The 13,324-nt window shown below is 54.2% G+C and overlaps 1 protein-coding gene across 7 annotated transcripts in view; it reads left to right on the top strand.

The window, feature by feature from the left end:
• The window catches only part of SCN4A (sodium voltage-gated channel alpha subunit 4), a 179,859-nt gene that overhangs the window by 115,402 nt on the left and 51,133 nt on the right, over positions 1 to 13,324 (top strand). For all 7 annotated transcript variants that reach the window (XM_075581615.1, XM_075581613.1, XM_075581618.1 and 4 more), the window contains exons 11-14: positions 5,670 to 5,828; positions 6,439 to 6,553; positions 8,247 to 8,485; positions 12,490 to 12,663. In XM_075581615.1, the coding sequence (XP_075437730.1) occupies positions 5,670 to 5,828; positions 6,439 to 6,553; positions 8,247 to 8,485; positions 12,490 to 12,663 (687 nt within the window). The remainder of the gene's footprint in view (positions 1 to 5,669; positions 5,829 to 6,438; positions 6,554 to 8,246; positions 8,486 to 12,489; positions 12,664 to 13,324) is intronic.

Below are 13,324 nucleotides of genomic sequence, written 5' to 3'. Positions count from 1 at the left end.
TCACTGTGTATAGGAGACAGAGGCCCGGCCTCCTCCCTGCTCACTGTGTATAGAAGACAGAGGCCCGGCCTCCTCCCTGCTCACTGTGTATAGGAGACAGAGGGCCGGCCTCCTCCCTGCTCACTGTGTATAGAAGACAGAGGCCCAGCCTCCTCCCTGCTCACTGTGTATAGGAGACAGAGGCCCGGCCTCCTCCCTGCTCACTGTGTATAGGAGACAGAGGCCCGGCCTCCTCCCTGCTCACTGTGTATAGGGGACAGAGGCCCGGCCTCCTCCCTGCTCACTGTGTATAGGAGACAGAGGCCCGGCCTCCTCCCTGCTCACTGTGTATAGGAGACAGAGGCCCGGCCTCCTCCCTGCTCACTGTGTATAGAAGACAGAGGCCCGGCCTCCTCCCTGCTCACTGTGTATAGGAGACAGAGGGCCGGCCTCCTCCCTGCTCACTGTGTATAGAAGACAGAGGCCCAGCCTCCTCCCTGCTCACTGTGTATAGGAGACAGAGGCCCGGCCTCCTCCCTGCTCACTGTGTATAGGAGACAGAGGCCCGGCCTCCTCCCTGCTCACTGTGTATAGGGGACAGAGGCCCGGCCTCCTCCCTGCTCACTGTGTATAGGAGACAGAGGCCCGGCCTCCTCCCTGCTCACTGTGTATAGGAGACAGAGGCCCGGCCTCCTCCCTGCTCACTGTGTATAGGGGACAGAGGCCCGGCCTCCTCCCTGCTCACTGTGTATAGGGGACAGAGACCCGGCCTCCTCCCTGCTCACTGTGTATAGGAGACAGAGGCCCGGCCTCCTCCCTGCTCACTGTGTATAGAAGACAAAGGCCCGGCCTCCTCCCTGCTCACTGTGTATAGGAGACAGAGGCCCGGCCTCCTCCCTGCTCACTGTGTATAGGGGACAGAGGCCCGGCCTCCTCCCTGCTCACTGTGTATAAGAGACAGAGGCCGGCCTCCTCCCTGCTCACTGTGTATAGGAGACAGAGGCCCGGCCTCCTCCCTGCTCACTGTGTATAGGACACAGAGGCCCGGCCTCCTCCCTGCTCACTGTGTATAGGACACAGAGGCCCGGCCTCCTCCCTGCTCACTGTGTATAGGACACAGAGGCCCGGCCTCCTCCCTGCTCACTGTGTATAGGACACAGAGGCCCGGCCTCCTCCCTGACTCCCTGCTCACTGTGTATAGGAGACAGACGCCCGGCCTCCTCCCTGCTCACTGTGTATAGGATACAGAGGCCCGGCCTCTCCATGCTCACTGTGTATAGGAGACAGAGGCCCGGCCTCCTCCCTGCTCAATGTGTATAGGAGACAGAGGCCCGGCCTCCTCCCTGCTCACTGTGTATAGGAGACAGACGCCCGGCCTCCTCCCTGCTCACTGTGTATAGGAGACAGAGGCCCGGCCTCCTCCCTGACTCCCTGCTCACTGTGTATAGGAGACAGAGGCCCCGCCTCCCCCCTGCTCCCTGCGTATAGGAGACAGAGGCCCGGCCTCCTCCCTGCTCACTGTGTATAGGAGACAGAGGCCCGGCCTCCTCCCTGCTCACTGTGTATAGGGGACAGAGGCCCGGCCTCCTCCCTGCTCACTGTGTATAGGGGACAGAGGCTCGGCCTCCTCCCTGCTCACTGTGTATAGGAGACAGAAGCCCGGCCTCCTCCCTGCTCACTGTGTATAGGAGACAGAGGCCCGGCCTCTCCCTGCTCACTGTGTATAGGAGACAGAGGCCCGGCCTCCTCCCTGCTCACTGTGTATAGGAGACAGAGGCCCAGCCTCCTCCCTGCTCACTGTGTATAGGAGACAGAGGCCCGGCCTCCTCCCTGCTCACTGTGTATAGGAGACAGAGGCCCGGCCTCCTCCCTGCTCACTGTGTATAGGAGACAGAGGCCCGGCCTCCTCCCTGCTCACTGTGTATAGGAGACAGAGGCCCGGCCTCCTCCCTGCTCACTGTGTATAGGAGACAGAGGCCCGGCCTCCTCCCTGACTCCCTGCTCACTGTGTATAGGAGACAGAGGCCCGGCCTCCCCCCTGCTCTCTGTGTATAGGAGACAGAGGCCGGCCTCTCCCTGCTCCCTGTGTATAGGAGACAGAGGCCCGGCCTCCTCCCTGACTCCCTGCTCACTGTGTATAGGAGACAGAGGACAGGCCTCCCCCCTGCTCTCTGTGTATAGGAGACAGAGGCCCGGCCTCCTCCCTGACTCCCTGCGTATAGGAGACAGAGGCCCGGCCTCCTCCCTGCTCACTGTGTATAGGAGACAGAGGCCCGGCCTCCTCCCTGCTCACTGTGTATAGGGGACAGAGGCCCGGCCTCCTCCCTGCTCTCTGTGTATAGGAGACAGAGGCCGGCCTCCTCCCTGCTCACTGTGTATAGGAGACAGAGGCCCGGCCTCCTCCCTGCTCACTGTGTATAGGAGACAGAGGCCGGCCTCTCCCTGCTCCCTGTGTATAGGAGACAGAGGCCCGGCCTCCTCCCTGCTCACTGTGTATAGGAGACAGAGGCCCGGCCTCCTCCCTGCTCACTGTGTATAGGAGACAGAGGCCCGGCCTCCTCCCTGCTCACTGTGTATAGGAGACAGAGGCCCGGCCTCCTCCCTGCTCACTGTGTATAGGAGACAGAGGCCCGGCCTCCTCCCTGCTCACTGTGTATAGGAGACAGAGGCCGGCCTCTCCCTGCTCCCTGTGTATAGGAGACAGAGGCCCGGCCTCCTCTCTGACCCCCTGCTCACTGTGTATAGGAGACAGGCCCGGCCTCCTCCCTGCTCCCTGTGTATAGGAGACAGAGGCCCGGCCTCCTCTCTGACCCCCTGCTCACTGTATATTAAGCCCCCTCGGATGATTCCCAGCGGGCTCCTTATAAGAGGGTGTGTAACATTCCTGACCGGTGGCTTCCAGCTGGTCGGTGTCTGCGGCTGAACGCGGTATCGCCGTGCGTCACTACACCGCAGGCACCTCTGGTGTTACACACCCCAGTTATGTGACTGGTTTCCTGGTCTGTAATGAGCGCACTTAGCCGCGTGCCGGAACGTCCCGGGATTGGATGGACCGGGGGAAAGAAGTATTTATATAGCGCGGGGTGTCGCAGGGCACAGGGAGTCTCTGCCTCAAACAGCAAACAGTCTTATCTGACATTGTGTGGGGCACAGGGAGGAGGGGGTGTGTGGGGCACAGGGAGGAGGGGGTGTGTGGGGCACAGGGAGGAGGGTGTGTGTGGGGCACAGGGAGGAGGGGGTGTGTGGGGCACAGGGAGGAGGGGGTGTGTGGGGCACAGGGAGGAGGGGGTGTGTGGGGCACAGGGAGGAGGGGGGGTGTGGGGCACAGGGAGGAGGGGGGGTGTGAGGCACAGGGAGGAGGGGGTGTGTGGGGCACAGGGAGGGGGTGTGTGGGGCACAGGGAGGAGGGGGTGTGTGAGGCACAGGGAAGAGGGGGGGTGTGGGGCACAGGGAGGAGGGGGGGTGTGGGGCACAGGGAGGAGGGTGTGTGTGGGGCACAGGGAGGAGGGGGTGTGTGGGGCACAGGGAGGAGGGGGTGTGTGGGGCACAGGGAGGAGGGGATGTGTGGGGCACAGGGAGGAGGGGGTGTGTGGGGCACAGGGAGGAGGGGGGGTGTGGGGCACAGGGAGGAGGGGGTGTGTGGGGCACAGGGAGGAGGGGGGGTGTGGGGCACAGGGAGGAGGGGGTGTGTGGGGCACAGGGAGGAGGGGGGGTGTGGGGCACAGGGAGGAGGGGATGTGTGGAAGGTCACATGAGTCTGACACTTGGGGTCATATGTACTAGTAAATAATAACTGCAAGGATTTGTGTCAAAGGGAAAAGTCCCATTGAAATCAATAGGGGTTTTGCCCCACAATATTGCACCATTGTAACTTGGTAGAGGGACGCCTTAAAGCAGGGGGTTCGCCAGCTCACGTTCTCAAGGGCCACCAGCAGGTCAGGGTTTCAGGATACCCCTGCTTCAGCATAGGTGGCTCAATCAGTAACCAGCTTCAGCATTGGTGACGCAACTGGTTCCAGCTTCAGCACAGATGGCTCAATCAGTCCCTGCTTCAGCATAGGTGACTCAACCAGTCCCAGCTTCAGCACAGGTGGCTCAATCAGTACCTGCTTCAGCACAGAAGGCTCAATCAGCACCAGTTCCAGCACAGGTGGCTCAATCAGTCCCTGCTTCAGCACAGAAGGCTCAATCAGCACCAGTTCCAGCACAGGTGGCTCAATCAGTCCCTGCTTCAGCTTCGATCAGTCCCTGCTTCAGCACTATTGTCTCAGTCGGCCTTCGACCCTTAGTATCAGCCCGGGGTCTGCAGAGCGCCCACTGCCAGGTGGGCACAGCGCCGCGCCATGCTACGCGCAAAGCGTGTACGGCAAAACGCGTGAGCCGCAACATTTCCGGATTATGTGCACCAGGTCCCGTCAAAGTCACAATATGCCGGGGGCGCCACATGTTAAATGGGACGGCAATTCCCCGGCCGCAGCGCCTCATTGGGGCAGGAGGGGGAGATTAGTACGTGGTTACACACTAAGCGTACACCGATTGCAGAGACCCCCATATTCCCCATCTTCTCTCTCCCCCCATCTCTCTCCCCCATCTTCTTTCTCTCTCCCCATCTCCCCTCTCCCCCCATCTTCTTTCTCTCTCCCCCACCTCCCCTCTCCTCTATCTCCTCTCTCCCCCGTCTTCTTTCTCTCTCACCCACCTCACCTCTCCCCATCCCCTCTCTCTCCCCATCTCTCTCCCCCCATCTCTCTCCCCCATCTTCTTTCTCTCTCCCCCACCTCCCCTCTCCTATCTCCCCCATCTTCTTTCTCTCTCCCCCACCTCACCTCTCCCCATCCCCTCTCTCTCCCCATCTCTCTCCCCCCATCTTCTTTCTCTCTCCCCCATCTTCTTTCTCTCTCCCCCACCTCCCCTCTCCTCTATCTCCTCTCTCCCCCATCTTCTTTCTCTCTCCCCCACCTCACCTCTCCCCATCCCCTCTCTCTCCCCATCATCTCTTTCTGTCTACCCCCATCTCTCTCCATCTCATCTTTCTCCCCCCATCTCCCCTCTCTTTTTCCCTCCCCTTTCTCTCTCCCTCTCCCCCATATAGGTTTCTCTCTCCCCAACCCCATCTCCACTCTCACCCCCATCTCCTCTCTCTCCCATCTCCTCTCTCCCCCATCTCCTCTCTCTCCCATCTCCTCTCTCACCCCCATCTCCTCTCCCATCTCCTCTCTCCCCCATCTCCTCTCTCCCCCATCTCCTCTCTCCCCCATCTCTTCTCTCTCCCCCATCTCCTCTCTCTCCCCCATCTCCTCTCTCTCCCCCATTTCCTCTCTCTCCCCCATCTCCTCTCTCTCTCCCCACCCCTATCTCCCCCATCCCCATTTGTTTCTCTCCCTCCCATCCCTTCTATCCCCACCACCACCCCACTTTCGCTATTGGGTGGGAGACGTGATGAAGCGGGTGATGGGGATCGGGTTGGTAATTGGGGGGACAATCGGTCAGGCGGACGGACTCACCTGATAGAGTCCAGCATCTCTGCAGTGTTCCAGCGTCTGGCACGGGGTTCTTCTCTGCAACTCTCCGGCACGTTGGTCACTTCATCGGGGCAGCTGGAGTGACCCTGTGGTCATGGCCAAGCGCCTCCCCCCCCCCGTCACCGGCCGCTTTCAATAATGATTTGTTTCTAACTTGACACGTGGCAGAAATCAAGCGTGACCTCCCTGGGCAGCCGCGGTGACGCCGAGAGAAAAAAGAGGTTGTCTGAACTGGAATTTCCTGAAGAAGACGCGGAGAGGAAGGACTGCAATGGGCGCCAAATTCCCAGGGTTGTGATAGAGAGAGCCGAGTACCCGGAGGAGGACGTGAGTACCAGTTTACCTGGGACATCCTGCGCATGCGGCTCGCTGCACTGATATAATATATCATTGAATGTTATCAGGGCCGCAGTCAGATTCCCGGGGCCCAGAAGTAGAATGTACACCCCCCTATTACACCTCCTCGTTAGCCCCCTCCTCTACTGTATCCCCCCTCCTTCACCTCCCTTACCCCCACCCTCTCGAGCCCATCCTCTCCCCATGTATTTCTCCTTCTGTCTCTCACTCTCCCACCTCCTTCCACCCCCTCACACTCTCCCCCCTACGTTATCACTTAATTACCCCCCTCTCCCTCAACCCCCCCTCCCCCCCACACACACACACCACAATACAACCCCAGCCCACACAAAATACAACCCACACAGCCAACATCACAAATACTACCCCCCTCCCAGCGGTGGTGGGTCACCGACGGGGATGTCCCGGGGACGAGAGAGGTCTTTTTCCTGGGTGTTCGCTACAGATAGATAACAGGGCAGGCTAGATAAGCAAATTGCTTCTTATCTGCCATCAATGTCTTGTGTTTTTTTCTCTCGTTTCTATGATCCTCGTTTGCTTCAGTCACTTGTTATAAATATATATTTATATTCTTTTGTAGACGAGGTCACTTAAGTCAGATCTCCAGAAAAAATCCACGGGTTACCTGGAAGAGCCGCGCCTGCAGAAGAGGGCGGAGAGCATTCTCAGCGTCCTGTCGGAAGCAGCCATAGAAGGTCCGTGCGCCGGGGATGGGTCGGACGCATTGTTCGCATGGTGGCCGTTACTCCGTGCGCGGGGGGTGGCGCGGATCTCCAGGTCTTACTTATTGATGTAGGATCTTGGCTGACACTGTAGGCTTCTGTTACCCATTCCTGACTGGGTGGGGGGAGGGCGGGCGGTGGTCCCGTGGAATGCTCTCGCTGTCCTCTCGGTAGATTATGGGTACTCGAAACTGGTGACACCGCAGCTTGGCAATCTCCCGATTACAAAGCCATGATAAAGTTGGCATGCCGTGGCGTTTGCTGGCGTTGGGAAGGGATGTTCTGAACGGAAAGGGACTTTTAGCCGCCGCCCACCCCCCCCGCCGTTTCGTTGAGGTAGCTGATTAGCGTTAGGATTAGGGGTTAAGCTTTTTAGGGTAAGTGGTTAAGGTTCGGGTATTATGGGTAAAAGGTTGAGTTTTTTTAGGGTAAGGGATTAAGGATTTTTTGGGTAGGGGATTAACGTTTTTAGCATAAGGTGTTAGGGTTTTTAGGGCAAAGGGTTAAGTTTTGGGTTTTTAGCGTAAAGACTTAAGGTTTTTAGGGTAAGGGGTTAAGGATTGGGGTTTTATGGTAAGAGGTTAAGGTGTAAGGGTAAGAGGTTACGGTTTTAAGGTATTTAGGGCACGGGGTTAAGGTTTTTATGATAAGGGGTAAAGGTTTGGGGTTTTAAGGTAAGGGGTTAAGGTTTTTATGGTAAGGGGTTAAGGTTTTAGAGTAAGGGGGTTAAGGTTTTTATGATAAGGGGTTAAGGTTTGGGGTTTTAGGGTAAGGGGTTAAGATTTTTATGATAAGGGGTTAAGGTTTGGGGTTTTAAGGTAAGGGGTTAAGGTTTTTATGGTAAGGGGTTAAGGTTTTAGGGTAAGGGGTTAAGATTTTTATGATAAGGGGTTAAGGTTTGGTTTTTTTAGGGTAAGTGGTTAAGGTTTTTAGGGTAAAGGGATAAGATTTGGGTTTTTAAGTTAAGGGGTTAGGGGATACATTACCGTTGACAGTGAATTGTCCCTGCAGCCAAATGGCCAGCAGTGAAACGTCTGCGGCTGAATGGTCACGGTGAAACAGCAGGGGCTTTATGGTCCTAGACCGGGTTCTGAGGGAGCAGAGGTGGAATATGGCAAGTCTTGCTATAGTGAAGGAAGGGAACAGACTATGGGTTACTACACAACACCCAGCCCGAACACGAGATCATCGCCCAGCCATTGGGCTGCAAGTGAGGAGACGACCTCGTAGGCAATCCATAGGCAACAACTACCGGTTAATAATGTCCAAGGCAGGGACAGGGAGAAGGACCTGGGTTAGGAAACAAAGTCGCTACAGCACACGATGTGCGTTCCTTCAACGCGGTAAAGAAAAGGGCCACGCTGGCCCGTGCGCATCTCGCTTCTCTTACTGGCCACTGTCCGTTTAGGAGCAATGATCTGGTTGTGGTGTTATCGTGACCGGTCATACTCTCCAGTGCTATTATATATACTTCAGTGTCCCTTCTAATAACTTCTGGGCACCTTTCCCTTCACTGCTTTTCTGCTCTTCCATTGGCGACCTTGACTGACACTCAACAAACTCACTGTCACTCTCTACTTCACATCCACTGCTTTGTGTCTTGGGGATGTTGAGTGTTCCTCAACGAGATGCCCTTGGGCAGAATACTAACCCTTGTCTTACACAGAGCTGGAGGAAGCCCAGCAGAAGTGCCCGCCCTGGTGGTACAAGTTTGCCAACTGCTTCCTGATCTGGGACTGCTGCAAACAGTGGGTGAAGATCAAGGAGTTTCTTTGTTTCGTGGTGATGGATCCTTTTGTTGACCTCGGGATCACCATCTGCATCGTGCTGAACACGCTGTTCATGGCCATGGAGCACTATCCCATGACCCCCCAGTTCCAAGAGGTGCTGAACATCGGGAATCTGGTGAGAATATCAATGCGTGGGGTGTTTATGTCTGTACACAGAGGGTTAAAGTATCCCTGCTTGGTCTAAGTTGGCTGATATGTTATGAACCCAATCTCAGGGAGATGCACGCTGCACTTATCGGTGTAACATTGCTAACTGCAGCCCAGGAGACTGGTACGTAGGGCAGAGGTAGGGAGTGTAGTCAGTGACCCTTTGATCTGTGATCTGGTGCCTAGACACGCAAGAATAGTCGGGTCCAGTTCTAGGATTGTGGGCAGGGTGCGGCAGCATAGTCAGGGTCACGGTTCCAAGGTCAGGGCAGGGTGCGGCAGTGTAGTCAGGGGTCACGGTTCCAAGGTCAGGGCAGGGTGCGGAAGCATAGTCGGGGTCACGGTTCCATGTTCAGGGCAAGGTGCGGCAGTGTAGACATGGTCCAGGAACACAAGGCAAGAGATACCTTGCCCGGGCAAAGGGCTGATCACTCCGGTGATCATTTATAGGCCCAGACCAGGTGCAGACAATTACCAGTTCAAGGACGAGGCTGAATTCCTGTTTTGGTGGCTATCTTGGTGCACCCGGCGAAGTCAGGGGAGCCTCCATGTTGGCGCACCCGGCAACTCCTCACAATTGTAAAGAGCTCTATTATGGTAATAGTTATTGAACCATTAGGATGTGTCCACAAAGCAGCGACGTGTTGTCCAGGCAGGTGTGGTATCTACAGGAAGGTTTGATTTGGACATACCCAGACCCAGCTACATCCCCAATAATAAAATTGCTGGCCGTTCGGGATTTAATGGTCACTCCATCTTGGAGTGACCATTAAACCTTACACAAAGGACTAAGTTCAGAGGGCAATATCGGTCATTTCCTTGGCACCAGGTCCTTGCCTACAACACGTAGCTCTAAATTCTTCTTGGCGTCCTGCCGTCTGCGGCTTTTCATAGCTCGCTGTAATAAGAGGAGCCGGCGTAATCCTGGAAGGCTGCAATACATTGTCAACCAGAACTTTGCTAATGAAGCGCGCCTGCGCTGGGGACTTCAGGATCGATCCCATTTCTAAATTACAATACGGAAGGACCAAGGACTTCCTGATTCAAACGTTGTGCTCTGACCGGCTCTAGGAGGCCAATACCTTAGTTTTTGCCTCCGTACACTAGAAGCAGAGAGTGTTACATGTTGACCCATGTATGTATACGTCTTTATTTATATAGCACGAGTATACTCAGTGCTTTACAAGAGAGACAGCGCAGTACAGGCAATTATAGTATAATGAGAGCAACAAGCATAGTCAGACAATAGGAGAGGAAATCCCTGCCCCGCAGAGCTTACAATCTAAGCGGGATTTGGGAAATTTACAGAGACAGCAGGTGAGAGAATATGTGCAGTAGATGGCAGTGCCTGACCTTGATGGTGGGTAGGTGCAGTAGATGGCAGTGCCTGGCCTTGATGGTGGGTAGGTGCAGTAGATGACAGTGCCTGGCCTTGATGGTGGGTAGGTGCAGTAGATGGCAGTGCCTGGCCTTGATGGTGGGTAGGTGCAATAGATGGCAGTGCCTGGCCTTGATGGTGGGTAGGTGCAATAGATGGCAGCACCTGGCCTTAATGGTGGGTAGATGCAGTAGATGGCAGTGCTGGCCTTAATGGTGGGCAGGGTCAGTAGATGGCAGTGCCTGGCCTTGATTGTGGGTAGGTGCAGTAGATGGCAATGTCTGGCCTTGATGGTGGGTATGGGCAGTAGACGGCAGTGCTTGGCCTTGTTGGTGGGTAGGTGCAGTAGATGGCAGTGCCTGGCTTTGATGGTGGGTAGGTACAGTAGATGGTAGATGGCAGTGCCTGGCCTTGATGGTGGGTAGGTGCAGTAGATGGCAGTGCTTGGCATTGATGGTGGGTAGGTGCAGTAGATGGCAGTGCCTGGCTTTGATGGTGGGTAGGTGCAGTAGATGGCAATGTCTGGCCTTGATGGTGGGTAGGTGCAGTAGATGGCAGTGCCTGGCTTTGATGGTGGGTAGGTGCAGTAGATGGCAATGTCTGGCTTTGATGGTGGGTAGGTGCAGTAGATGGCAGTGCCTGGCTTTGATGGTGGGTAGGTGCATTAGATGGCAGTGCCTGGCTTTGATGTTGGTTAGGTGCAGTAGATGGCAATGTCTGGCCTTGATGGTGGGTAGGTGCAGGAGATGGCAGTGCCTGGCTTTGATGGTGCGTAGGTGCACTAAATCGCGAGTGGTTGGCCACTATTGTTGGTAGGAGTGACTGTGGGTGTGGAACAGTAGCCATGTGTCCAGGCTAATGAAATGCTTCATGTAAGAGGTGAGTGTCACGGGAGACCAGGACTAAAACCAGGGATCAACTCGCCAGACAGAAACATGAGAGTTTATAAAATTAATATAATAAATAAAATCAAACATACAGTATAAACAGACAAGAAAAACACAACAAAGTTGTGGATATGCACTCGGACCCTTCACTCGGGAGGGGTGTATGCGTGTAATAAACAGTAGGAAAGGACTGAAAATGTTGGGGCATTGAATGTGAGATATGGAGTACACCCAGGGCCACCAACAGAAATCATGGGGCCCAGGACAAATGAAAGGAGCAGCCCAAAAATTGCATGTGCTTGTCAGTACAATAAAGTCAATCAGAAATGCTGAAAATAGCATGTTCAACAAAAAGTCCAGTCCAAGAAAAGCGTTCACTTGCACAAGTTGCTGCCCCAAATAAAAGGATGTCCAATCCTCCAGTGTGACCTCAAGAAAGAAAGAAAGAGGGGCGCATGTGATGCAAACTTGGGGGTACCCTGCAGACCTAGTTGCAGGGCCCACCACGGAGAGATTTCCCCTGTCCTCTTTTCTTCACAGTGTCTGGTTTTCAGACCTGGGACCAGCACTGGAGCTCTGAGTCTGCAACTGGAATTTGCCACCAGAGCTGGAAGAAAAAGCTGACCAGGGGTTCTCCCTGCCCGGCTTTTAATACCCTTAACCCACAATATTGAAACATTCAGGGCCAGGTGCTGTCAACGTGCCCAGCCCCTTGATTGGTGGGTTTAACAGCAACATTAAAAAGAGCAACATGAAAACTGTTACAGGGAAAGGTCACAGACATCTTTTGCAACATTTGAAAACAAAATGAACTCCTGGTCCCTGAGGTGCTGGAACCAGGCAACGACATAATACGTAGCTATACACACACATAACATAATACAACTGTGTTATTGATAGGTAGGGGTAATGCAGGGCTTGATGTCTATTAAACGCAGTCATATTTACCCCTATGGTTTGACTTAAAGGTAACGAGGAAAGGTGCTTGGCGTATACTGAGTGTGAGGGAGTCCCAAGTAAGAGGGCAGTGAGGGGGAAAGGGTTTAAGGCGAGAGAGCAGTAGAGGTGAAATGGTTGGACTGTAAACAGTTCTGGGTAGAGCGCAGGATACGAGCAGAAGGCATAACGAGAGATCAGCGCTGCTATGTAGAGAGGAGCAGATGAGAGCCTTGAAGGTTAGGAGAAGAATTTTGTGGGTAATCCGAAACTTGATGGGAAGCCAAGAGAGGGATTTAAGGAGGAGATGAGCAGGGGCTGTGCTCTGGGAGAAAGTGAAATATTCCCGGCTGCAGAATTTGGGATAGATTGCAGGGGAGAAAGTCGTGAGAAAGGGAGACCTGTTAGCAGCAATAATGTTACAATAATACAGACGGGAGAGTATTTGAGAAGGCCTTTTCAGCATAGTGACATATCGGGACTCCTCAGAGCTTAAGAACCAAAGCTGGGCCCCAAACAGCACCGTCTACATAATAGAAATACAATTAAAATGGATTTCACCGGGACTCTGTTCCTAAATATGGTTTTTGTTACCCAAATATAAACCCCCAGCTGGGTGTTAGCTGCTCCTTGAGCTTCCCATTCTAAGCAGTTGCAGCCGTTGGGTGAAATGAGCTGTCCTTTCCTCCCCTTACAAAGCCACATTTCCCACCCGTCCCGTCAGCACGCCTGCTATGACTGTCGTTACTAACAGAGTCCTTTTTGCCACAGGTCTTCACGGGGATATTTGCGGCTGAGATGGTCTTTAAGATCATAGCTCTGGATCCATATTACTACTTCCAGGTGGGCTGGAACATCTTCGACAGCATCATAGTCACCTTGAGCTTGGTGGAGTTGGGTCTCGCCAACGTGGAGGGTCTGTCTGTCCTCCGGTCCTTCCGTCTGGTAGGTACTGCTCTCGTATTTGGTTATTCTATTTAGGAAGTGCTATTGACCCTGTAGTAGCTCACACGACTGCTCAGCGTACCGTCAGAAACCCAAATACCTGTGATAGTATATTACATTCTTCATCTTCAATTCTTTGAAACGTGGCCGTTATGTGAACCCTGCTAAGCTGAGCTGGAGAGGCTTAATGGCACCTCCTACGGAGGAAGTCGGTAACTCTGGAAGCAAGGTTTCCCCGGAGCTGAAACGAACGGGGTTCATCTCCGGAAACCTCCTGCTTCAATCCAATGTAAAAAAAAAGGACCATCCAGTTGGCCTTCTGCTACACCGAAAAAAACAAACACTTGACGCCACCTAGTGTCCGTACTTGAAATAGTCACCACGTGTGAGCAGAAACTGAGGCTGGTACCATGTTAGCCCGCAGAATAGACAAAGAAAAGTCAGGTAGAAGGGATATGGTGATTAGCCAACTGGTGGTTAAAAAGAGTGCAAGCCCTTAGGACCACAAAGGTCACTTCAAAACTTCATTTTGGACCTCAAAAAAAATGTCACTGTGTTTCTTAGGGCACTACTGTTGTTTCTTTAACAGGTTTAACCGCACTGTAGCTCGCACATAGCACCTCTGTATAGTGCTCCTAATTATATAAACATGTCGCCAGCG

Source organism: Ascaphus truei, unplaced genomic scaffold (assembly GCF_040206685.1).
Source record: "Ascaphus truei isolate aAscTru1 unplaced genomic scaffold, aAscTru1.hap1 HAP1_SCAFFOLD_145, whole genome shotgun sequence".
NCBI classification, from domain to species: Eukaryota; Metazoa; Chordata; class Amphibia; order Anura; family Ascaphidae; genus Ascaphus; species Ascaphus truei.
This window is presented reverse-complemented; position numbering and strand designations above follow the sequence as displayed.